Source organism: Gopherus flavomarginatus, chromosome 9 (genome assembly GCF_025201925.1).
Source record: "Gopherus flavomarginatus isolate rGopFla2 chromosome 9, rGopFla2.mat.asm, whole genome shotgun sequence".
Classification (NCBI taxonomy): domain Eukaryota; kingdom Metazoa; phylum Chordata; order Testudines; family Testudinidae; genus Gopherus; species Gopherus flavomarginatus.
The window spans coordinates 84,752,949-84,776,693 of record NC_066625.1 but is presented as its reverse complement, the minus strand read 5'-3'; the positions used below and the strand labels follow the sequence as shown (position 1 = coordinate 84,776,693).

At 39.8% G+C, this 23,745-nt stretch overlaps 1 protein-coding gene across 6 annotated transcripts in view; it reads right to left on the bottom strand.

Annotated features, from left to right (window-relative positions):
• Positions 1-545: 545 nt before the first annotated feature.
• Positions 546-23,745, bottom strand: part of ASB7 (ankyrin repeat and SOCS box containing 7) — a 44,211-nt gene continuing 21,011 nt past the window's right edge. For 4 of the 6 annotated variants that reach the window (XM_050967165.1, XM_050967164.1, XM_050967167.1 and 1 more), the window contains 2 exons: positions 21,127-21,732; positions 546-5,771 (listed from right to left, as the gene is read on the bottom strand). In XM_050967165.1, coding sequence (XP_050823122.1) covers positions 5,632-5,771; positions 21,127-21,732 — 746 coding nt within the window. In that variant the 3' untranslated portion in view covers positions 546-5,631. Of the gene's footprint in view, positions 5,772-9,237; positions 9,473-9,719; positions 9,891-21,126; positions 21,733-23,745 lie in introns of those variants that run through there. The other 2 variants (XR_007776229.1, XR_007776230.1) reach the window with 2 other exon arrangements.

The window sequence follows — 23,745 nt, the reverse complement described above, 5'->3', positions numbered from 1 at the left end:
TATTTTGCAGCCAGTTTGGGTGTCATTTCTTATTTTGTACATAATAGTTTAAAAAATGATGAAGCTATGCCCTGCAATACAAGCAAACAGTCAAGGAAATTCTGTAAGGGGTGCTTCCTCCAGTAGACCCACTGTTCTCAAACATCTCACACAGGACAATGCAAGCTCCACTAGCTGGTAACAATGGGCAAGTTACCAGGATCTCTTGGTTGTGCTTCCACCTCCATGCACAAAAGGGACCCTTCTGCAGAGAGGAGATCAGCCTATTCCACAGCAGTCTCTCATATTTCCCCACAAACAGCATTCAGACACCCTGCAGGGTTCCAAAGAGTGAGCAGAAAGCAGGTGGATAATGCAGCTCCAGGTTCCAACTATCCATGGCTCCGCCTGCATGGAGTGGATCCCTAGAGAATCCACTGGCTGAGGAAATCATGGCAGCTCAGCTCTGTGAAGTGATGTACACTTCTAGCTTTTCTTGCTTTCATGAGATTAAGCTAACAAAACTGTTAGTTTTTAACATTATAACTCAAGAAATCAACAAAAAGTAGAAGAGAAGATTTAGACTTGCCAGTGACAGTAGCAAAGATAAAATTTCAGCACATGTATAACATTTTTTCAGTTTCAAAATAGAGTTCAAAAGCCCTGAGATAGGTGTCAGCCTCAGTCTACAAACAGGAAACAGAAAGAATAGAGAGAGGTGAAGAGTCTCCCCCAAGGCTTCACAGAGAATCAGCAGCAGAGCCAGAAAAGAACTCAAGATTAAGAGTTCTTAGTTCCCATCCCCTGCAGGCCATTCTGCCTCTGGTAATAAGTCAATTTTTGCATCTACTGTTTACAAAAATAATTTTTTCTGGAACCACGACAAACAATATACTTTGTCACATAAAATAAAGCAGAAATTTCCAGTAATGCCGGCATACTTATTATACTGGACTGTTATCTATGCATAGTCTTATTTTTCAACAGCTTGCAAACCCATTACTGCTGTAAACAACTGCATGTATCATGAAATGTTTTTCAGCTGACAATTAAACAAACGCAGGAAATAGGATACTTAAACAGGAGCACCACTGACAACACAGCATTTAGAAAATTCACTAGTCTTCCAAATCTGTCCAGTCTGTTAGTAACATCATTTAGCTGCTTGGAATTTATGAGTCACGTTGTAATGTGTTGCACAGAATCTGCACATCCAAATTCAGTTTTTGCATCTTGCTCCTCAAGGGGGTGCTATTGAGTAACAGGGAAATATCCCCTTCTCCACCAGCTTTTAATAAAGTATAATATTTGTGATGGCTACCAGAGCAACGATTAGGGTTCTAATCCAGTTCCCGCCCTCTCCACCCCCTTAATGCCCTGAAAAAAAATCATAACTTGTACTTTACAAAGGCTCCTTGTGGACCCACGCTGTTTGTTCGTTCTCAGTATTTAAAAAAATTACACTGCATACTGACAGATCCATTTGCAAGACATGCCTTCTATTTGACCATCATTTTTTGCACACTCATTTGCACATGCAGATGATGAGGGTGCTGTAAGTTCTATAGCCTGCGCATGCAAGTGAGTGTTTAGAAACATATATATGGAAATGATTAGAGACTGGATTGATCTCCCTTTGGCAGTCCAGCCCTGACTGCCCAAGTTTGCCCTTAGATTTACGGACGCAATGCATTAAGTTCAGGGTGACCTGCATTCATCTCTCAATGCAGAACTGAGCCTCAACAGCTAAGTTTACACATCATTAGTTATCCATTGTCATTACTGCATTAAGGATTTTCAGGAAGGACAGACATTGAGGGAAAGCTGCAAAATGATACTATATTATTGAAACATTGGATTAGAAATAAATAGAACATAAACCCAAAAGATTTTACCAGATTTAAATATTTTTAAAATTCAAACTGACCCAAAGCAGAACTTACATTACAAAAGAAGAACAAAATACATCATGATATTGATAACACAAAAAGGTGCATGGAAGCTAGATTTGTGGGCAAATTGTAAATTGCTTTTGTCCCAGTGACATTCTGGGCTCTGGATCAACTTTATTGAGAAGTTAAGATTTAAAATTTCCATATGGTCCACTCTGGTTAACAAACTATAAGTTCTCTTTTGCTTCAGGGTGTCTGTATGACAAATTAATCATGCTAGTCTTCTTTGTCCAGATGTGTTCTCTTGTTATTGCCAGCTATAGCCAGAAAACTAAATTCTCCACACTATCCCAAGGAAGCCAGTTATTCCAAGCATGACTGATGATGAATTAAAAAAACCAAAACACTCAAAAGCTTTTCAAACTAACAAGTATTGTCTATAATGTAGTAAATAGTTTAGAAATATGGTAATTAAATAATCTAAAAAACCCCACTCTTACTCTGCTGTACATTTATAAACACATATTTACAAAAATCTTTCTGCTCTGTTTTTAAAGGATGAGGTTTGCAGTTTATTAATGATCAGAATCGTTTGCTTGCCTGTTTCTTTGGTGTATTTGCCAATTTTACTATTATTAATTATTATTATTCAATAAAATGACCACCAATGTATATTAAGGGAATGAAATTAAGATATGTAATACCTTTCTATCCTGTACTCATCTTTCCACATTCTAATTCAAAAGATTATGGAAAACCAAATCACTTTGTGTTTTCCAGCTACTTGTGCATTATACCCATTTAAGAAAGTGACAACAGAATAGATCCACAACATTCAAATCTAGTTGGCTTGAATGATTAATAAACCCTGTACTTTACTAACTTAACGACGTGCTACAGTTTAACTATATAAATAGTCCCATTGAGGTCAACAGGACTACGCAAGCACATGCTTATCTGTAAGACCATAAGTGCTTTGCTGAATCGGAACCCTAAGGCCTCATCCAAAGCCCAGCGGAAGTCTCTTCATTGACAGCAGTGAGATTTGGATCAGGTCCTTTGACAATTTACACTCCCTAAAGGGGATTAGACTTCTGCAATTTTTTTTTTTAAGAAAGTTTTGCACTAGCCTAAAATGTAAAAGTGTTTCTTTTAAGTGTCAGTTACTAAAAATACCAAACCTCACTCAATAAATAATGGAATGACACACTTGTTCATTAAATAGCATTTCTGTTACCAGCAAGGTCTTTCATCATTTTCTGAAGTCACAGCAGCACGACGGAACAAATAATTTATCTTCATATGGATTCTGACTAAGATACAGTCTAAATTATGTCAGAAAAGATTCCTGTAAAAATGCACCTTCGCTGATGGGGAAGAAAATGGTTTAAAACCAAGCAAGTTACTTAGGAAAGCAGATGAACAATATTAAATACTTTAAACAAAGAATGTTAAGGTTCTGTATCTACGTAACTCTGATTCTTACAGTTTTGTTAAGAGCTGCCATCCCATTCCTAATGTGCCTCAATATGCCTCGGTACTGAAGAACTTAAAGCAGAAGAGATCAGCCGTTAAGGTGTTTCGAGTATTCATTAAAGGTACTACTGAACAGCACTCTCTCTCTCCACACTATAGTGCCACCAATGTGCTTCAGCTATGACCTAGAGGAAGCACTATATATAGAGGACAGTTGTCTTGTGCAGTTATTTTCTGGCCTCTTTGCTGCGGCTGCCAATAAGGGTCTACATTAGCAACAACTGTGGTGACTGATGTGTGGTGTGGACAGCTGACAAACTCGCTTCCTACAGGCTGCTATTATATAAACTTTTGGTCACTGATGAAACAGGTTTGATTTGAACTGGTGAGTCAGAGATGAAAGGCTCCACATCCTGCTACCCCTTCTCTGAGCCACTGAGTCTCTAAAATCACCCATTGTTCGGAAACCTGTGCAAGGCCAGGCACAATAGGGTGAGATAATCCTTGCTGCCATGGTTCCTGTGCATCCATCACTAGCAATAAGATTCGTGCTTGAGGAAACGACAATCCCTGGCTTCAAGGAATTAGGGATGAACTAGCAGAGTTAAACTAAATGTACTTGCTTTCCTTGCTTTCACCTTTAAAAAAAAAAGTAACATTTTGAAAGGGACCGTGTGAAAAATGAAGAGTCAACATGGTTTCCCCAATCTCCCAGCTTCCATTGAGATCACTAGTATGAGACAGCTGCTGCTATTACAAAGGCTCTTTTGGAGTCTTTACAATGGCAAAACAGCAGTAGAGAACATCGACAAGAACTTTACACTGACTCCATAATCCCTTGAAAATGAAAACAGTGAAATGGGGTTGCACAATTTGGTCCATTTCTGTTTGGTGCTGAGGCCTTCTATTTCCACTGACAACTAGGAACAGGCTCTTTTGTGATGAAAACACGAAAGTAAAATTTAACTACTGAACTTACTTGCCGGTTTCACGTTAAGAACCACCCACTTAGTGTTTGCAAAATTTAAGCTTCTAATGCTAAGGGGACTATTTTCTTGTCAGTGCATAAGGAACACCCAAATTAATGAGGGTTATGTGCACTTATCAAAGGAGACTACATCCTAGTCAACTTCAAGCAAATCAAAAACAAAATTGAACGCAACAAAAAAAATGGTAACCCCTTTAAAACAAAATGACTTAGCCGAATAATAGCAATTTAAAGAGAGATCTGGCCTAACAAGCTCTATGTAAAATTTCATCTCAAAGGGAAAACAAAACAGCCAAGTTATACATTCAACAAATTCAGGGATTATAACAGCAACTGACACATCATTATAGCATTGCTGCATCAATGCTACAATAAAGCAGCAGTTCCTATTTTCACAAATAATGCATTGAGACTAAGTAAGAAATGGTGCGAAAGTGTCACAATCATGGACAAAATCCATTAGAAAGATTATTGCACAGGAGGCACTGTATGAGAAACAGAATACATTGGCTTCAAAATCTAAACTTGTTTCCCCTTAACTTAATGTAAAAAATAGAGACTGTATGACTCTGTGCAGTGTACTCTCACTGTTAAAAATATAGTTACAAACAATAGCCCACTTACAGAGAATATCAGGAAAGCAGAGATCCTGGATTTATGGACATCCAAACTACAGTAATTAGGAAAAGAACAGTATAAAAAGAGCCAACGTATACATTTTAAAATTGAACAGGGTGACTGCATTTTTAAAAAGTTTCCATATGGCATTTGTACAGTATGTCCCAGGAAACCATGGTTACAATTCTCAAAATGATACACATGGGCAGAGGTTTACACCTACACAAAGCCCCATCAATCAAAGAGACTGTGCGGACATAAAGCTCTGCTCACATGGATCCCTTTGCAGGACTGGTGCCTTAGTCTCCAAACCTCATTTTGTTTAACAATCGCTCAGATGGCTTACAATACTACGCATGCCAATCAGAACCAATCACTTCCTTTGAATATGCTATGTTCCATTTCCATTGCAAGTCTGCATGCCTCATTCAAAAAAAAACAACAAATTTTTAAAATGTAATATTGTATAGAAAGCTTGGACCTTGTAAACTTGGACCAAGAAACCAAAAAATTAAGACCTTCTAGCATGTGGTATAAAAAACCCAAGGAAGTGTATACCTGCCTTCTGACTTACAGAAAAATCAGAATTTGCATAGGATATACTTTGTGCAAGGCAACAAGCCTCTTTAAGTATCTGAATATTACTAAGCTTGCTCAGAGTTCTTTTCTTCGTGGATATCAGATATCATCAAACTTGTGTTTTAAATAGTCTTTGATGACCTTGGCAATGGGTAGTTCATCAAGCAGTTTTAGGTTTTGAAGGCCTATACACTGGCGGATTTTAATTCGGCATAGATCTTGTAAGTTTCTGGGCTGTCCTGAAATGAAAGACAAAAGGAACATACTTAAGTAAGATAATCACATTTAAGATGTGCTTCAAAAGTTTATTTATAATTATTTATATGTCCAGCTCTGAAGATGAACAAGCAGTCAACTTAGAGGGTATGATTTAACCAATTCAAGGATCATATAGAAAAGTTTAATAATCGCACTTTCCCCCCTCCAACCAAGAGAAAAGGCCTTTCGTTTCTAAACACATTCAGTATGTATGTTATATATGTATGTCCCTGAAGAGTGAGTTGAGACCGGGGCTGCCTACAGTTCATGGAGGTAATGCTCTGTCAGTACCACTACCACATCAGCAAAAATGTTAATGGCTAGATTTTCAGAAGAACTGAGTTCCCATTTAGGCTCATTATCTTTAAAGCAGTGGTTCTCAAACTGGGGCCACTGCTTGTGTAGGGAAAGCCCCTGGTGGGCCGGGCCGGTTTGGTTACCTGCTGGTGCGCAGGTTTGGCCAATCGCTGCTCCCACTGGCTGCGGTTTGCCACTCCAGGCCAATGGAAGCTGCTGGAAGTGGCGTGGGCCGAGGGACGTACTGGCTGCCGCTTCCCGCAGCTCCCATTGGCCTGGAGCAGTGAATCACGGCCAGTGGGAGCCGCAACAGGCCGAACCTGTGGACCCTGCAGGTAAACAAACCGGCCTGGCCCGCCAGGGGCTTTCCCTACACAAGCGGCAGCCCCAGTTTAAGAATCACTGCTTTAAAAGGAACTGCTGGACTCCAAGCAGTTTGGAAAGTCAGCCCCCAAAACACTTAACACAGCCAGCAGTATCTCAAAATAAATGCTATGGAATACTTTTACCCTTGAAGTTTATGTATGTCACCAGTTATAGTACACAAAATGTTTTAACTTCAAATATTTCCTACATTGAAAAAACAGATCCCTAAACAATTAAGCATCATAAAAGCAGCAGATGACTGTGAGAGTGGAAACATCTCACAATTTGTTTTCAGTTATCTTGAGTAGACGGGGTACCAGGGACACATGTAAATGCCTATACTGCTATCTCAAAATAATCTGTAATCAGTAGACCTTACTGCAATCGTTTGTCATCTTCCTAATAGTTAGTGGTGAAAGGTGGTATTTGCCTTCTCAAAGAAAGAAAAAAGGCACGGATTGCACTAAGTAGACGATTTCTATTGTTTTTCCCCAAATCACTAAAAACAAACACGTAAACAGTTTACTCAGCAGAAATCAAGCTGAACAATTTAAATGAAATATTTTCCAGTTTCTTCAAGATTTTCTAGATAGCGAACAAGGAAGAAAGAATCTTGTCTCAAAACAGGCAATGCTTTCAATAAAATAGTTCTTGAAACCCCTGCAATTGCAGGTTATAAGGTAAATGGTACAATGCTATCAGCGCATCTATGTACATTAGGCAACAAGGCTACAAAATAAAAGGTAATAGGATCCTCTTATCCTCTAGACTTGAGTTAGTCACTTTATTGAAGGCGTATTCATCTCAAGTTTGGAGTTACTCCATTCCAAATGAATGTCTGAAGCCTTGTCTACGCTACAGAGTTTTGTCAACGTCAGTTAAGCTGATAATCAAAACCCAGTATAATTACAATCGCTTGTGCATGTTCACACTACACTCCTTCTGTCAGCAGAACGCGTCTACAATTGGTGCTCTAGCATTGACGGGGAGAGCAGTGCACTGTGGGTAGCTATCCCACTGTGCTACTTGCCACCTTCTGCAGCTAGGACTTGTGGGAAGACAGAGTGGATCGCAGTGCATCATGGGTGCAGGCTCAATGTTCCATGATGCAGTTCTTTCTGTACCAGCATTCCACGGGCTTCCGACTGCATTTCGCAGCATTTTTCAACAGCCGCTGTTTATTATGCGCCCAACATCTCTGTGTGATAGATCCCAAACTGATCTCTACTGCTGCGGTCACTGTTACGAACACATTGCGGATGGTCATACAGTACTTCTGGAGCTCCCAATCTGAACAGGAATCGGAGTTGCCCGACTTGCTGTGTGCCAGGGAAAGAAACAACACCAGATTACTTTTGGCATTCACAGAGCAGCTGAAGATGGTGGATTGTCGCTTTTGGGCTCGGGAAACAAGCACTGAGTGGTGGGATCACATCGTTATGCAGGTCTGGGATGACTAGCAGTGGCTGCAGAACTTTCGGATGTGGAAAGCCACCTTCCTGGAAATGTGTGCAGAGTTTACCCCAGCACTGCGGCATTAGGACACCAAAATGAAAGATGCCCACTCAGTGGAAAAGTGCATGGCAATCGCAGAGTGGAAGCTGGCAACTCCAGACTGCTACTAGTTTAGAGTCAGGGAGTCAACCCTTTGGAACTGCGTTAATGCAAGCGTGCGGGGCCATTAATCACATTCTGCTATGAAGGACCGTGACTCTTGGCAATGTGCGTGAAATAGTGGATGGCTTTGCAGCAACAATGGATTCTCTAGCTGCAATAGATGGCATGCATAATCTAATTTTGGCCCCAGACCTTCTTGTAACAGAGTACATCAATAGAAAGGGGTACTTCTCGCTGGTATTGCAAGTGCTTGTAAATCATTATGGGCATTTCACTGACATTAATGCAGGGTGGCCCGGGAAGGTGCATGATGCACACACCTCCAGGAACACTGGCCTGTACAGAAAGCTCCAAGCAGGGACTTTCTTTCCAGACCAGAAGAATCCAGTGGGGGAATACGGAAATGCTCATCATGATCTTAGGAGACCAAGTGTACCCCTTACAGCCATGACTCATGAAGCCTTACACAGAAAACCTGGACAGCAGCAGGGAGCGCTTCAACAATAGGCTGAGCAGGTGCAGAATGACCATGGAATGTGCCTTTGGCAGATTAAAAGTGCACTGGCAACGCCTTTATGGCAGGTTAGACCTAAATGAGGAAAACATTTTGCAGGCTCCATAATATTTGTGAGGCTAAGAGTGAAAAGTTTCCCGGGGGGTGGAGCGCAGAGGCAGATTGCCTGGTTGCTGAATTTGAGCAGCCAGATACCAGGGCTATTTGAATCATGGAGGCTTTAAGGCAACATTTTGATAATGAGCCCCAGTAATACAGCACTCTGCCATGCTTTGTTAACTTGCCGCCTTGCATGAAAATTGTGATGTTTCCTGACTGGGATTTGTAGTCGCCAACTTTTCAAACTGACACTATGTATTACTACCAGAAGCAACCACCATGTGAAGGAGACAAAAAGATTATCTTTCAGGGAGTTCGTTTTTATTAAATACCAAACACCACCACACAGACACAAAGCTTGGTGAGAGGAGAGATAAGAGTGCAAGGCAGTGTAGGCTCTCCTAGCCATGTGTAAGTCCAGCTATCCTTCTGGAAGCTGTCAGGGTGGAGGGAACAAGGTACTGAGATGTTCTGGGAAGCTACAAGTGGGGTGAGCACGCATGTTATTCTGCATGGAGCGTGATTAGGGACTTCAACATCTGTTTGCTCCTCACTTTTATCATCTGCTCCTGGCCTTTTACAATGCGCTCCTCGCTCTCCTTTCTGTCCTGCCTTTCTATTTTAATTTTTTTCCTTCAGGGTCTCTCTCCACCCCCTGCGTTCTCTTTTCTTCGGTCTCTGAGGGTTAGAGTATCTCCCGGAACATGTGCTCCTTGCTCTGCCTTGGTTGCTTCCTTATCTGGCAGAGGCACTCTGCAGGTGCATAGGGGCTTCCCCTGAAGGGCACAGCTGCAGAAGCACAAGAAACAGAATCATGATTGTTAATTCGCACACAGTATTGAATCATTATAGTAAAAATACCTCTTTTGACACACGAATCACTTTCGTACTATCCTTAAGACAGCACACATCCCAGTGAACATCCTAAACATGGTGACTTTGGGCTGGGTGGGGTTTGGCATTCAAGATAGGGCAAAGGGTCTAGGTGGTTATTTAAGGGGATCAGTGCAGGTGACTAGGATCAATGTTCTGCTACCTTTTTCCACAGGCATGCGTCTTTGAAGCCAATATCTCACTCCTGAGGATGAGCAGGAAGGCAAGGGTGCCTCTCCTGTACGTGTGCGGCTTCAGACCCGGTCCCTGTGCTGCTTGCCTGTTCCGCTTTGGTCCCAGCAGAAGTGACTGCCAAGTGACGAGGGAAAGTTTCCTGCAATAGGAGAAGGAACAAAGCAGCTCTGCCAATGAATCTTTGGCACAGGATTGGTGAGCAACTCCAGTAAAGTTTCCTAGCGATCTCTCTAGAGGATTCCCATGAAATCTTGGCGTGCATTTACACACTGTTCCACTGCACAAGGGAATGTGGAGCACGCTCAGTCAAACACAGCTAGTCTTGTACATATCTATCCCTTCACCCACTTCTAAAACATACAGAGCAAAGGACAGCTCTACCTCATATAACCAAGCAGCATCAACTCAAAAAGATCACTTAGAGGGCTCTTCTCTCGTGCATACCAGAGACGGACTGCGGGGACTGGCTAGAGGTCCAGAGTGGAAAAGAGGTCCTGACATGCCACGCCACCGGACAAACCTGCCGTGTGCTCCACGTTGTCCTCCAACTTGACCTCCTTGTCCACAACTTTGTTCTTGGGGTTAGGTCCACTATCCGCTGCCTCCACAGGGCCTCCCTCCTATTCGCAAGGCTCTGAGAGGCGGAGGTGGGGGTCACAACCACAGATGACATCCAGCTTCTTATAGAACCGGCAGGTCTTCAGCACAGCACCAGAGAGACCATTTGCCTCCTGGTACGCCTGCCTCAACTCCTTTATCTTCGCACGGCACTGCTGCGTGTCCCATTTCTAGCCTTATCCAACAAGCCACGAGAAATCTGCCTGTAGGTATTGAAGTTCCTAGGGCTGGAGCAGAGCTGGGACTGCACAGCCTCCTCTCCCTGTAGTGCCAGCAGATCCAACAACTTGGGTGTTCTCCAAGCAGGGGAGAGTTGCTGCAAGGAGCTGCCACAGTCACCTGGAAAGATGTGATGCGAGTCCTCCATGCCGAGAAAACAGGAAGAAGTGGAATTTCAAAAATTACCAAGCCTTTAAAAAAAGGAGGGGTGGAAACTTGTGTACCTGGGTGCAGGGCAGCAAAGTTCAAACTGCTGACCAGAGCGGTCAGAATGCGCATTGTGGGACACCTCCTAGAGGCCATTTACAGTGATATAACCAAGCACGGTGTCTACACCGACACTGTCAGTATAACGTTGCCACAAAATACTATGCCTCTCATCAAGGTGATTTTATTTTGTTGGCAAAGCAGGAGAGTTTTGTTGGCAGAAGGAGCATTGTAGTGTGTACATCTCCACTGTTTTGTCGGCGAAACCTGACTTATGTTGACAAAATTGTGTAGCATAGACAAGGGTACGCAATTGACATAAGTTCACATGCATTCTACAGTCCTCTTGTTAAAAGTGATAGTCAACTTCTATGTACATTGTTTACCTTCTACTATTAGAAGACCCAACCTCCGTATAACGGGGTATGTTATTTCTGTTTTTTCTGGTTTACTCTGTGCATACTTCAGCACTTCCTATGCAGAGAGTTTCATCCTTTTGTCTGGGTGCATTTTTCACACAAAAGGATGGAGAGGCACATTTACAATTGAATTTTGTCTCTAAGAACAAAAATCAGCAGAAGTAAAGTCTGGCAGGTATAGTACTAGAAACTAATTTAAGCTCATTTTGAAAGTTACTAGATTTGAAGCAAGCTCCAAAGTCTTTTTCTTTCATGCCAGCAATAATATTTCTAGGACACTCAACATCAGGATAGTTAAATGCTAATTTTTAAAAAATATAATATTTCAGCCATGATGCTGTGGTTCTCATTATAGATCACTGATGACTTAGCTACACAATAGAAATTTTCTATTTGATAATATAATATATATGAGTGAAGTTATACAGCTCACATACTTAAGCTTCAGAGTGTGGGGAAAAATTGCTTTTGACCTGAGACGAAGCATGAGGAGTTTCATACTCCAAAAGAAAAGCTTCTGATAAATTAATCAATGAATGAAACAAAACAAAACGAAATGGAAGCATCTTTTAAACTTTAACTAGAAACAACAGTGTTTTCTTCTAGCGAACACTACGATATTCCATGTGTGAATTAGTGCACACAAGAACACAGCTATGAGCCAATGATTTCTGGTTTCAGAATCACATTAACATCCTGTGATCTGTTTGAGTAAAACAGAACAGACAATGTAAAATAGCCAGAAGAAATTGGCCAGCAGTTAAATTTAGGGAGTTACTAGAGACCCGATTATCAAAAGTTTGACATTTCCCCCTGATAAGCCTAAGAATATTTCCTGGGAATGTGTTAACAAAGGACATTTCCAATGTTAAGCACCAGTTGCTATATCTAGTGGCTGTTAGTGTCTTAGGTCATGCCTTGCAAATTCCAGGGTTATTAATGCATTTGTGATTTATTAGAAACGGTGTCTAGAGCACTTACTCATTCTTGGTTGCATCTGAATGAAAAAGAAAAAAATTTAAGGATTATAGACCAACATCAGTGAACCTTAGTTTGGCAAATGTAAAATGTTATTAGTAACTTGGCAAAGCAAGACAGGTTAAGTGATGAATAAAGTTCTGACTAAAAATGATTAGGAGAGAACAAGCAGGGAGAATTTGCTGCATCATGACTTTGGAAGGATATTTAGGCTAATAAGATTTTTAAAGAAGTAGAACAGAAAAGAACAAACAGAGTAGAAGGACTTTCAACCAGAAACCTGACTCATGGACCGCAATGAGATACAAACTAGTTCTGTAGACAGTAAATACCACTTAAAGAAATTCCATGGCCATTTCCAAACAGCCATCTATTTTGCTGCAAATTTTATTTTGGAGTTGTTCTTTTTTTGCTATATTTGTGTCAAGCCAGTGAACGCTCATTGCTCTAGCGGGCTCAAGGTTTGGTAAAACATCCACATGAGTAAATCAGCTATTTTTATAGATGGCTGTTTTATGTCTTGTAATAAAGACCACAAAAATTAGAAGTGGGCAGAACTACTAATCTGTTCTTATAGCTGACAATTCATCTGGTCTCTTCTCTCCAAAGCAATCCATCAATGTCAGATGATGCTTCAGAGGAAAGTAGAAATTCCCCGCAATCCATTTATTTGTGCAATACTCCACTCATCCTAGACAAATTTCTCCCTATCACATCACTGATTATTTTATGGTCTAAACTATGGAGTACTGATGGCTCTGTGATTTATCCCTCTTAGTGGGACAGATTTTTGTTCTTATACAACGTGTAACATTTTTCTCTAAGTTAGATGCCTCAATTGCTTGCAAAGCAAGTTCCAGAGGTTTATTATGTTGATTAAAATTATTTATTTAGAAAAACATTGTTGATCTTTAGAGTGGTCTCTTCTTGTACTAAGACAATTGCTTGTATTTTGAATACAACACATTCCTTCCATTTTATCCTCAATTTCCATTCACCAGAAAGGGGGGAAAAGGTGCAGGGAGCTCATAACAGTGACTGACATTTTGGTATATAGAATACATTTTTATGTTTGTTTGGGAGTGGATGGCTAAAGTAAAATGGAGCCCACTGATAGTGGATTATCTATTTTTGTTTCCCATCCGATTTGTTTAGCACAGAGCAGCAATCTATTATTAAATTTTCACAACTGTGAGAGAACAATCAGACACCATAGTTAAAAAAATGCTCAACGTCCTTTCTTAAAGACCCATGAGTTGTTCATTGACTAGCTCATATTCTAAGAGCATATCATCTTTTAATTCAAGAATAGTTTAAGGAATTGAGCCTACCCTGAGGCACGTGCCCTCTTGCTTAGAAAACAAACCTACCATGCTAATACACACATTGCAGGAGCCCATTCTCTAAGGGCTGGTGTGCTTTGCCATGCAGTTCAGACTATGGGGCAGGAACCTTTGAGATCATGCCCACAGCATCAACTCAAGGGAGTTACAGTGCAGCACTGTGGTACACGCTGCTAGTGTAAGACATGCCCTAAGAAACATATTGACATGTTGCAGAAGAGGTAGCAGGAATGTTTAAAAAGGATCTAGTCACCTAACAAACAGCTCCCACTGAAGGAATGGGAGTCTCGCTCCTACTGAAGTGAATGGGAACCTTGCACTTTATTTCAGAGGTTTGATCCTCCTCTCACAGTTTAAGAAATGCAATATCTAGAATTCCAAACCTAAGCAGTAATAGTCAAATGACCAGGGAAGTCAAGTGACATAACAGGATTTGGTTTGTACCATTGTTAATGCCACTATGAAGATTTCGCTGGCCTAAAAGAAATCAAATCTGTATGACTAGTATGAATATCAAACATAACAATCATATACTCTGAGACTATTTACCCTGCCCCTGGAATGGAACAGTTGCATAGTTTGTGGCTACCAGTACAATAGTGCACTGTGAAACTGAACGGATTCCTCTTCCCCCAGTAACTAATGCCATAGGACAAGGCTAACATTGTACCCCTATTCAACTGTATGCAATACAAGCTAGTTTAAAAGCTCCAGTTTAATTTAAAATCAGTGATGACCATACCTCTGCTATGAGGCATCTACAATAAGCATATTTTCAAACTGCACTAAAAACCAAAATTCCAAATAAATTGGGGGTTTTAGATTAGTCATGCAGATGTTCATCAAAGTTCAGTATTACTGGCATAGCAAATATGTAGTGAAGAAGGATACCTTTGGCTTGAAAATTTGCATATGGAAGTAAAAATAATCAGCCAACTCTCTGAAATGAAATGCAGAGGTGTATAGTAAGATTTTTAAGATTAACAATATTGGGATTTTAGTACTCTGAACTACACGCATCAGAATTTACTTCTTGTTTGTAATATAATCAATAATTTGATTACTATGTAGTTTTTATTAAATCATATGTAGTGCTGGTGTTTTCACCAAAAACAGCTCCAGCATCATGCTGCTTACATATGTTCCATTTCATATTTCTTATTTAGGAGATGATATAATGATGAAAAGTGTTCTGAAAGAATAAGAAGTACTTTATAAAACAGTGCTAATGGACCATCTTACACTTTGAATACCTGACATTTTACTGTATGCTACATCTTTTTCCATTGCCTTTACTTTAAAACACAGAAATAGGTATATCAAGATATTTGTTTGCACAAAGGGATCTTCAAACTGCTATGCTGAGATAGCAGATTCAGAAGAATTACATGAACAAAAATCCCAGTTACAGGCTAAAAGCTGACTTGCTGGGTACATTTTCAGAGCATTGTGCCAGTTTTAGCCAGCCAACTCTGACTATGACGACAGTCACACTGCTAAAACGCTGAGGAGAGCTTTGAAAATTTACTCCCTTTGTTTTTCCTCAATTGAAAGAAGGTGGGTTGTGTCAATTCTCTGAAAAGGTGATTTGATCTATCTTCAATATGCTACATAAAAGAACCAAACATTGTTTGAAGAACATATTGGTCTTTGAAGAGTTGTTACTAGTGAGAAGAGGAAAGTATCATGGAACTTGTGTAAGATTTTATTTATTTAACAGGGCCAATGATAAAATAACTGATTCATACAGCCTTAACACAAAGCAAAACCCAATCTCTCAAACCAGAGCCCATTTATCAGTGTGAGACTACCACCAGCACCTACTGGGCAATAGATTTTCACAATTTCAGTAAATTGCATGCATGTTACCATGCACATATAAATGAAGATTAACGTTGAGCTTAATGAGACTTCTTCCAATTGATTTCTAGCAGGTGATTTCAAGGAATTACTGCATTGTTTTAAGTGTTGTTACTGAGTAAGGTTGCAACAGAATTTTACACTGAAATTACTATATTCAGAGGAGTTTAAACTATACAATCAGAAAACGGTCAAAGTTTAAATTTTTTTGCCTAAATTATAGCAAAAAAAAAAATAGATAGTTTTACTGACACTGTCTCTCAGCAGGGAGTTTCTATAGCTTCTTTGTAGAGGTCCCTATCTTTAAAATTTCATCCATGCCTACAATGCTGTAAACATTTTCTAAAGCATACAATCTGAAATCCTTTGTTAAAGCTAATATTAGCCTTGTCCTTTTGAAAATATAACACAACTGATCTTAATACAACTGAATTAGTATTTCACCTAGCCATTGACTGGCAATCCAGGATTAAGTAGGCAGGTACACCTTTACCTTGATATAATGCGACCCGATATAACACGAATTTGGACATAATGCGGTAAAGCAACGCTCCGTGGTGGAGGGGGGATGAGGGTGGGGGCTGCGCACTCCGGTGGATCAAAGCAAGTTTGATACAATGTGGTTTCACTTATAATGAAGTAAGATTTTTTGGCTCCTGAGGACAGCGTTATATCGAGCTAGAGGTATATTATCTATTTTCCCGACTGGGAAACCAAGGCAAAACTTCCAACTTCATGCTTAGACTAATCTGGCCTTCCAATATGTAAAGGAATCCAAAGAGAAAGGGAAGTTAAATGTATGACCACCCCCCTCACTGGAAAGCACAGGAGAGACATTTCCTCAGGGAAAGGTAGACAAATCAGGTCTTTCTTGTAGATCTAATTCTAAGATTGGAGATGTATTTACAGGCTTGGTCTCTTATCTGTTCTCCATTATAGGGAGCTATAGGCTTTCTTTAGTAAGAGTATTGGTACCAGTCTTCTGACATCGGTTTAGGGGAAAAAAGTTCAATGCAACAAGCCTACAAGAGCCAGCAAAGCAGGGTGGATATAAATCAATGATTAAAAAAAAAAAAAAAAAAAAAAAAAACAACAACCAAAAAACAGATTTTTTTGATAAAGTGTTTTTTGAGGAAAAAATTTATCTAAAAATACATTATAGCTCAAAGATATCTCATCATGGAATAGGGATTATAAATTCTAATTTTATAGTATGAGACAATATATTGATATAATATTTAAGAAAAGTTTTGTAAATGAGTTCCAGTAGTTCATGGATCAGGGACCTAATCTTATGGGGCTTCACAGGCTTCTGGACAGATTATTTAGGTTCATCTTTCAATCTCCCCATGGGACTCAGTGCTCAGCCTAAAAGATACCATCAGAGATGCTTAGTTTTGCAGTTGTCTAACTGGATTTGTGTCTCCAGAGGTAACATGCTTGTTAGCAGCAAAAATGTTTCTAAAATAAATAAATAATATATAGAGGTGAGAAATAACAGACCTCAATCCTATTGTCCCTTTTCAAATTTGTGTACAAAGAGTCAATCCCTTACTTCTCTCTAAAAGTGAAAAGTTTCAAGAAGTTCAGTGAACAGAAGATTATTGGAGGCAGAATAGATCTGGACAAGGAGAAGTCTGGAGATAAATGTGAGAAGTGAGGGACATGTTTGGTGTTGAAGAAAAATATCCAGAATACTTAATGTTGTTGTTTTAGTTAAATAAAACAATCTAATGTCTGTCTGGTGATGTTCTCCTCCTAAAACAGCATGGCAAGAAAATCCCCCAAATATTAATGATTAGCCTGTTGAATTAGAGATAGTTGACCTCCCAATTTAACTTTGGTAAATGAAATAACCAAACAAACAAACAATCATTCATTTTCTGATATAGCTGTAAAACTAATCTGAAAAGTTTTCAAAATAAATCACTGTTTAAAAATGTGTACTGTGTACCTTCTAAAAATGAAACCTACATCTCTGAGTTGTGAAGAATATGTATTAAGGTTATAACAACCAACAAAAATGTACCTTTATGTAAAAAACCATGATTAAATCGAGTCTTCCTGACTAGTGATTTAAATCATTATTTAAATCAATTTGATTGAACTCAAATCCACCATGCAGCAAAGACAGAAATATACTATATTTCTTCAAGATGCATAAGTATTTTCAATACTGTGGCTTATGCCTAGACTGGAAAACAGATGGTAGCTGTCTAAAGTGTGTATGTAGTTCCTTGCTTTTGAAAGTACATATTAAAAATATTGGCTTAATGCCCTTTACAAATTAACTCACAATTTAAAAACTTTGCCTTCCAGTGGTGGCTCCCATAGTTAAAACAGAGACCTATGACACATCTAAGATATTCATTCAGAGCACTGGGTACATATACAAAATACATCAACAAAGCTATACATTAAAAAACTGGACTAGCATCCAAACAAAACCTAAATGCCTTGCAAGCTCCAAAACTAAGACTCTAACAAACTCTGCTCTGCTACTGAATGAGATGGCAAAAATTCAAATTGTCCACTACTAGAAATAAATTTTTCAGCGTCCTAACAATAGCTGATGCGGTGGAGGCAAAGACATTTTCTCATGCAGAGCCATGGCGTGAGACTTCAAAAATTCTTTATGTAACCCTCTGTCTCACCTGATGAAGAGCTCTGTGTGCCTTGAAAGCTTGTCTCTCTCACCAACACAAGTTGGCCTGAAGAAAGACATTACCTCACTCACCTTGACTCTCTAATATCCTGGGTCTGACACGGCTACAACTACACTGTATACATGACCTAACTGGGGACATCTGCCACCAGACTACTAGCTGACTCTCTACATGCTTCATCCGCCCCAGGTCATCTGCATACAAAGGAAATATACAGAAACAAAACATGGGGCATTTTAGGAGACACCACACTGAAAATAAATGACATAAGATCATTAGTGTTCTACAACAGTGGTCTGTTGGCAATATGTTGATCTGTCTCAGAAGTAGGAAGTCAAAAGGTGTTTAAACAAGGCCCTCTGACTCAAGAGATGTGTATCCTGAGCTCAAAACAAAGGAAGATGGGGTCCTGGATAGAGGTCCAAACTCCATTCTGCCCACTTCCAAAGCTAAAGCAAAAAACAGTTCAAGAGTATGGCCAGCTATGTGTGGTGACACAGCAACACCTGAGTTAACCCAGATGATTTACCCACATTGCTCTGGGTAACTTCATTGTCAATCAGCTCAGCTCTCAATTAGGGATTCTGCTATGAAACAGGGCACCCTCTACTAAGTCCAAAGTAACACCTTCCCTGGACTTTCAATAGATGGACAAGCTATCAGATTAATTTTCGAGTTGGAGACCACTTCTGGAAGTAAAATTCAATTAGCACAGCCACACTTCTCAGTTTATGTTCAACCAAATGCCCAACTGCAGTGCTAACAAACTTCCTACAATGTCATCCTACCAGGATTATCACTACAAATGCAAATTTAGGAGCCTCATCCACGACCAACTCAAAGATGACTGTAACTACCTCTGATGTGTAGGTCATTGTCATACTACCCTCCTCCTACAAGGGCAGAATCAGGAGATGGCCAGTGAGACTGAGCAATTTCAAACTTGGTCTCCATCTTGCAACTGATTTAGTCCTGCCTTGTTTCCCATTGCCTAACACAACAGAGGCTGAGTAACCAGAGATCTTGCAACCAATCCTACTTTCTCTTCCATTTTAAACCTTCATCATTCTAGTTTATATAGTGACACAACTCTCGCAGATATCCTAAAGCAGCCACTGAAGAAGTGCTGCTGAGATGAGGTAGATGGATGCTAGAAAAAAGACCTGCACACACCCCAAGCAGACATATCAAGACCATTTATAATCTCTCAGATTAGACTGAAGCCCATGGGGGGGGGGGGGGAACCAACCAACATGAAACCCTCTCCAGAATACAATCAGAAGGCAACCAGTCTCTTTACATCCATCCCCATTAAGAAGCTCCACTTCCCGTAATTCCCACCCCAGTTCACACAAACTTCAACCCCATTTGGTTTAGCAGGACACATTGGTATTAGAACTATATATATTTTAATATAACATATGTGCTTAACCCTTCAGAACAATGATAACAGTGTTGCGTAAAGAAGAAGCACTAATTTTAAATGAAATGTTCTAAAGTACTTTGAAAAGGCACAGCTGTACATAAGTGTTATTTTTGTACACACAAATGAATGAAATGTCCACTGCAGATGGAACAGTATTCTAAGTCTTTGGTTTCTTAACTATTTGTGTGCATGTATTAACAAAGACAACTGCTACTTCTTAAAGCCATAAGAATACTTTTAGAGTTTCTGGGCATCTAAAAGATTTGGAATTACTTCTAACTTCTTTACTTAGAAGTCACTAATGCTAAATTGTTAGAGACTTAGCAATTCCACTGCAGAATCTGCAACCTACAAACAAGTTATTTAAGTTTTCAGATTTTTGATGAAGCTTCAGATATTAGGGACACACTTCAAAGGATTAGAATATGCTTCAGTCTTACCGTTACAGTCTACTAAGACTATGAAAAATTAGAAGATTGGATATTATTTTGTCCATAAATAACCCCAACAGTACAACTAAAATGGTGAGAAACGTTTCCAAAGACAGGCAACGGAAGTGTTGTTCTATACTATTCTCGATAAAAAAAAGTTCAATGAAATTAAAGTCTTTCCTCCTCTTGTTTTTCCTATTATCCAACCTCCATCTGTCCAAATACTGTATAGATCAAGCTTTCAGATATATGAACAATAGGTCTTTAGTGAACACAGTAATACAAGTCATACATAAAATTAGAAGTCCGATTCTGAATGCTTAAGTGTATCTACAATTGCTAAATTTCATCTGATTCAGTGATTAAAAACTCACTTTCTCTCTAGCACCTATACTGCATGTGGTCATGAACTTTTATTTTTGAAAATGCAACATGCAAAAGTAAGAGAAGCTTTAAAAAGCCACACACCAACTGTCCTATACCACTTGATTCTGGGCACATGAGAAGCAGTCAGGCCCTCTTAATAATAATCCTGGATTATACCTTGTTACCTTATTAGCAATGCAGTTCTGTACCCTGAAGATTTTCAGTGGCAGCATCCTCCTTATGAAGGAATTTTTTTAATAGGTCACTCCATTTCTAACATCTTGCATAATGTAGTCAAAAAAAAAAAAACTTTTTAGAACTGAGAGGGTACTTCAGTAAGTCTAGTGCTCCCAGATATCGAACAAGTACAGGCAGAAGAAAACAACTAGACTCATGTTGCTGTCCAGGGAAGAGGTGTGGGAAGAGAAGCAGAAAACAAAAACAAAGAACAACAGAAAAATTCCTCCTGCTCTGGTCCTAATGCCAGATGAGACAGTGAGCTGCAGAGTTCTTGCAGGATGTCAGACAAGCAAAGAATCCTAAGAAGCCACGTTATGCTTGCACTTAAGGCCAGCTCTAATAAAACTGGATTTTATAGCCACATACAGATCTTTTGATGAACACTTCCAGACTCTCTCTCTCTCTAAGTTAATTTAAATATGGTGTCCTTAGTGTTAGCTCCTTTCCTGAGATGGACAGTAAATGAGCTTCCCCCACCATCACCCCCAGGAACTTTCTAATGCATTTAACTAGCAGTGAGATGCTAAGATTAAATGTTTCCCTGAGGTTAAACCCCAAAAAATGACACTGTGTGCTTTGATTAACTTTTCTTACATACATACTTGTTACTTCTTGTAAGAAATCCAGACAGGGTCGGCTACTTCCAGAAATACTTATTGAAACAGCCAGTGGGGTCTGTCCTTCATAGTTCCTTGTGTTAGTGTCTGCTCCATAATTATATAACATTTGTGCACAAAGCACATCATCTCTAAGAGCAGACAAGTGTAATGGTGTCTGTCCATCTTCTAAGCGGCCTAAGTTTGTATCCGCCCCTCTCTGAAGAAACATTCGGCAGTAAGAGTGATTGCTTTTGATCACAGCGTATCGTAACAGGAAACCATTTTGAATGTCGATGTTGGCATTGTGATCCAGAAGGATTTTCACGCAGCTTGACCTCTCTCGGATAATGGCTAACTGAAGCGGTGTAGTACCTTTATCACTGAGCGGATCAACCTCAGCCTTGAACTCCAGCAGGAGTCTGACAAATGAGTCTCTGCCATAGTGGGCTGCTACATGGAGGGGAGTCCAACCATCATTGCTTTTTGCGTTGATAATGTCACTTCTATATTCTGATTCCAACATCAAGCGTGCAATCCTTGCCCGGCCATGCATGGCAGCATAATGCAGAGCAGTGAAGCCTCCAATTAAGTCCTTAACTGTGGGATCAGCTAAAGTTAAAATACAAAACAAAGGGAAAAAGTTAGAGTATAAAAGACGGCAACCAAAAAAAAAAAAATTTAATAAAATCAAACGGCAGAATGTTACTCTTCAAGCAAATCTTGAAATAGTTTGACATGCTTCAAACTACTTCTTGCTTTTATAGACTATGGTCCAGATTTTTAAAAGTACTTAGGCATTACTTCACTTAGGAACCAAAATTGCCTAACTCCCTTTTAAAAATGAGATTTATAGACTCCTAAATCAGTTAGGTGTTGTATTGTTGAGTGCAGCAATGCCAAGATACATTTAAAAATCTGGGCCTAAGTTCTATTTTAAGGAAGAGTCAAATGATTTATTTAGTTTAATAAAGGTAATCAACAAGGAAAAAAAATGAAGTTATGTTTAAACACATGCGCAGTTCTGGCACTTCTAAGCTAATAGTTCAAACTTCTTTGACCAGCCAAGTATCAGAGGGGTAGCCGTGTTAGTCTGGATCTGTAAAAGCAGCAAAGAATCCTGTGGCACCTTATAGACTAACAGACGTTTTGGAGCATGAGCTTTCGTGGGTGAACATCCACTTCGTCGGATGCATCCGACGAAGTGGGTATTCACCCATGAAAGCTCATGCTCCAAAACGTCTGTTAGTCTATAAGGTGCCACAGGATTCTTTGCTGCTTTGTCCAGCCAGTTCCTTTCCAGCTCTGTAATGTCATGCTTCTTTCTCCCTGTTTTATTTTCCCTTGTGCTGCTTCTTAGTCTTAAAAAGAAGCATGTGTAGCAACATCTGCTGTCCCAAATTACAGATGTTTTGTGGTCTGGCAAGATGCTGTTGTTTTTAGGGTGTAATACTGTATTAGGTAAAAAGTTTCTCTGCGGTCTGTAGGATTTCCAAAGCATGTAAGATATATGTTATTTCAGATCATCTTGATAAAAGTCTGTTTTTATAAGATGAGAAGCCTGTTCTGAATTTATAGGTTTACAAAAATTTAAGATTTTACAAGAATGTAAGCATCCCCTTATGGGGAGGAAAAAAAAAATCAGGAGATATGGCAGTGCTAAATTTGCAAGTGACTGGACAGTCCCGTCTCGCCAACTGCACGACCACCAACAGCACAGAAATTCAGATAGCTGCGTGTGCTCTCATATATTATAAAAATAAAAAAGAGAGAGAGAGAAAAAAAAAATCAACCAGACCAAGTTACCTAATTCCACTCCTCACTCCTGGACACAGAGACACATCCCTTGCACCCCAAATGATTTTTCACAAGTCTTTCCTCACATGCACTTAACATCTTACTTTTAGCCAGCTAACCGGACTATGGAGCTTGTCCCACTACTATTCTTACCCAGCTGGCAAGGCAGGCAAAGAGTAATCTCCCTCCGTCTTCACCTATGTGCATCATTTCGTAATGTGCTCAACTTCTACCAGTCTACAGCTTGGAAACCGGAGTCCATTTCCTAACCCAAGTCTCCTGGTTTGTAAAGAGAGATGCTGTCCACAGGGAAGACCAGACTTCATTTGACACTATCACATTATGCATTACTGTGCAAAATCCTGACAGCCACGTTGCTCAATTCTGACACTTCACTCATTGCATTTTTCCCATCCCTAAAGTGTTTGAAGAGGAAGGGGTGCAGACGAGGGTATGATGGAGTGACCTTTCTTCCAGAAGGTCAAAGGACAGAACACAGCTCCTTCTGGAGGCTGTCAACACCTCTTCCAATGTTGGGTGTTGTATGTGTTGCTCGGGATAAACACACTGGTTCCCCCATCCCTTACCACACACACACACACACACACACACACACGCAACTGTGTGTTCCTCATCCTTTGCAGCATGGGAAGTATGATAACAAGCCCAGTCTCAAATTCCAACCTACTGTGAAGGTACAACTGGAGTTTGCAATATGATATGGCAGCAAGTTAGGTCAATGTAACGCTGAATTAAATATACAGAGGAATCCAGTCAGAGAATGGAGAAGAAAAAGTTCTGCTTTATATGGGTCTCAAGTGCTCACAC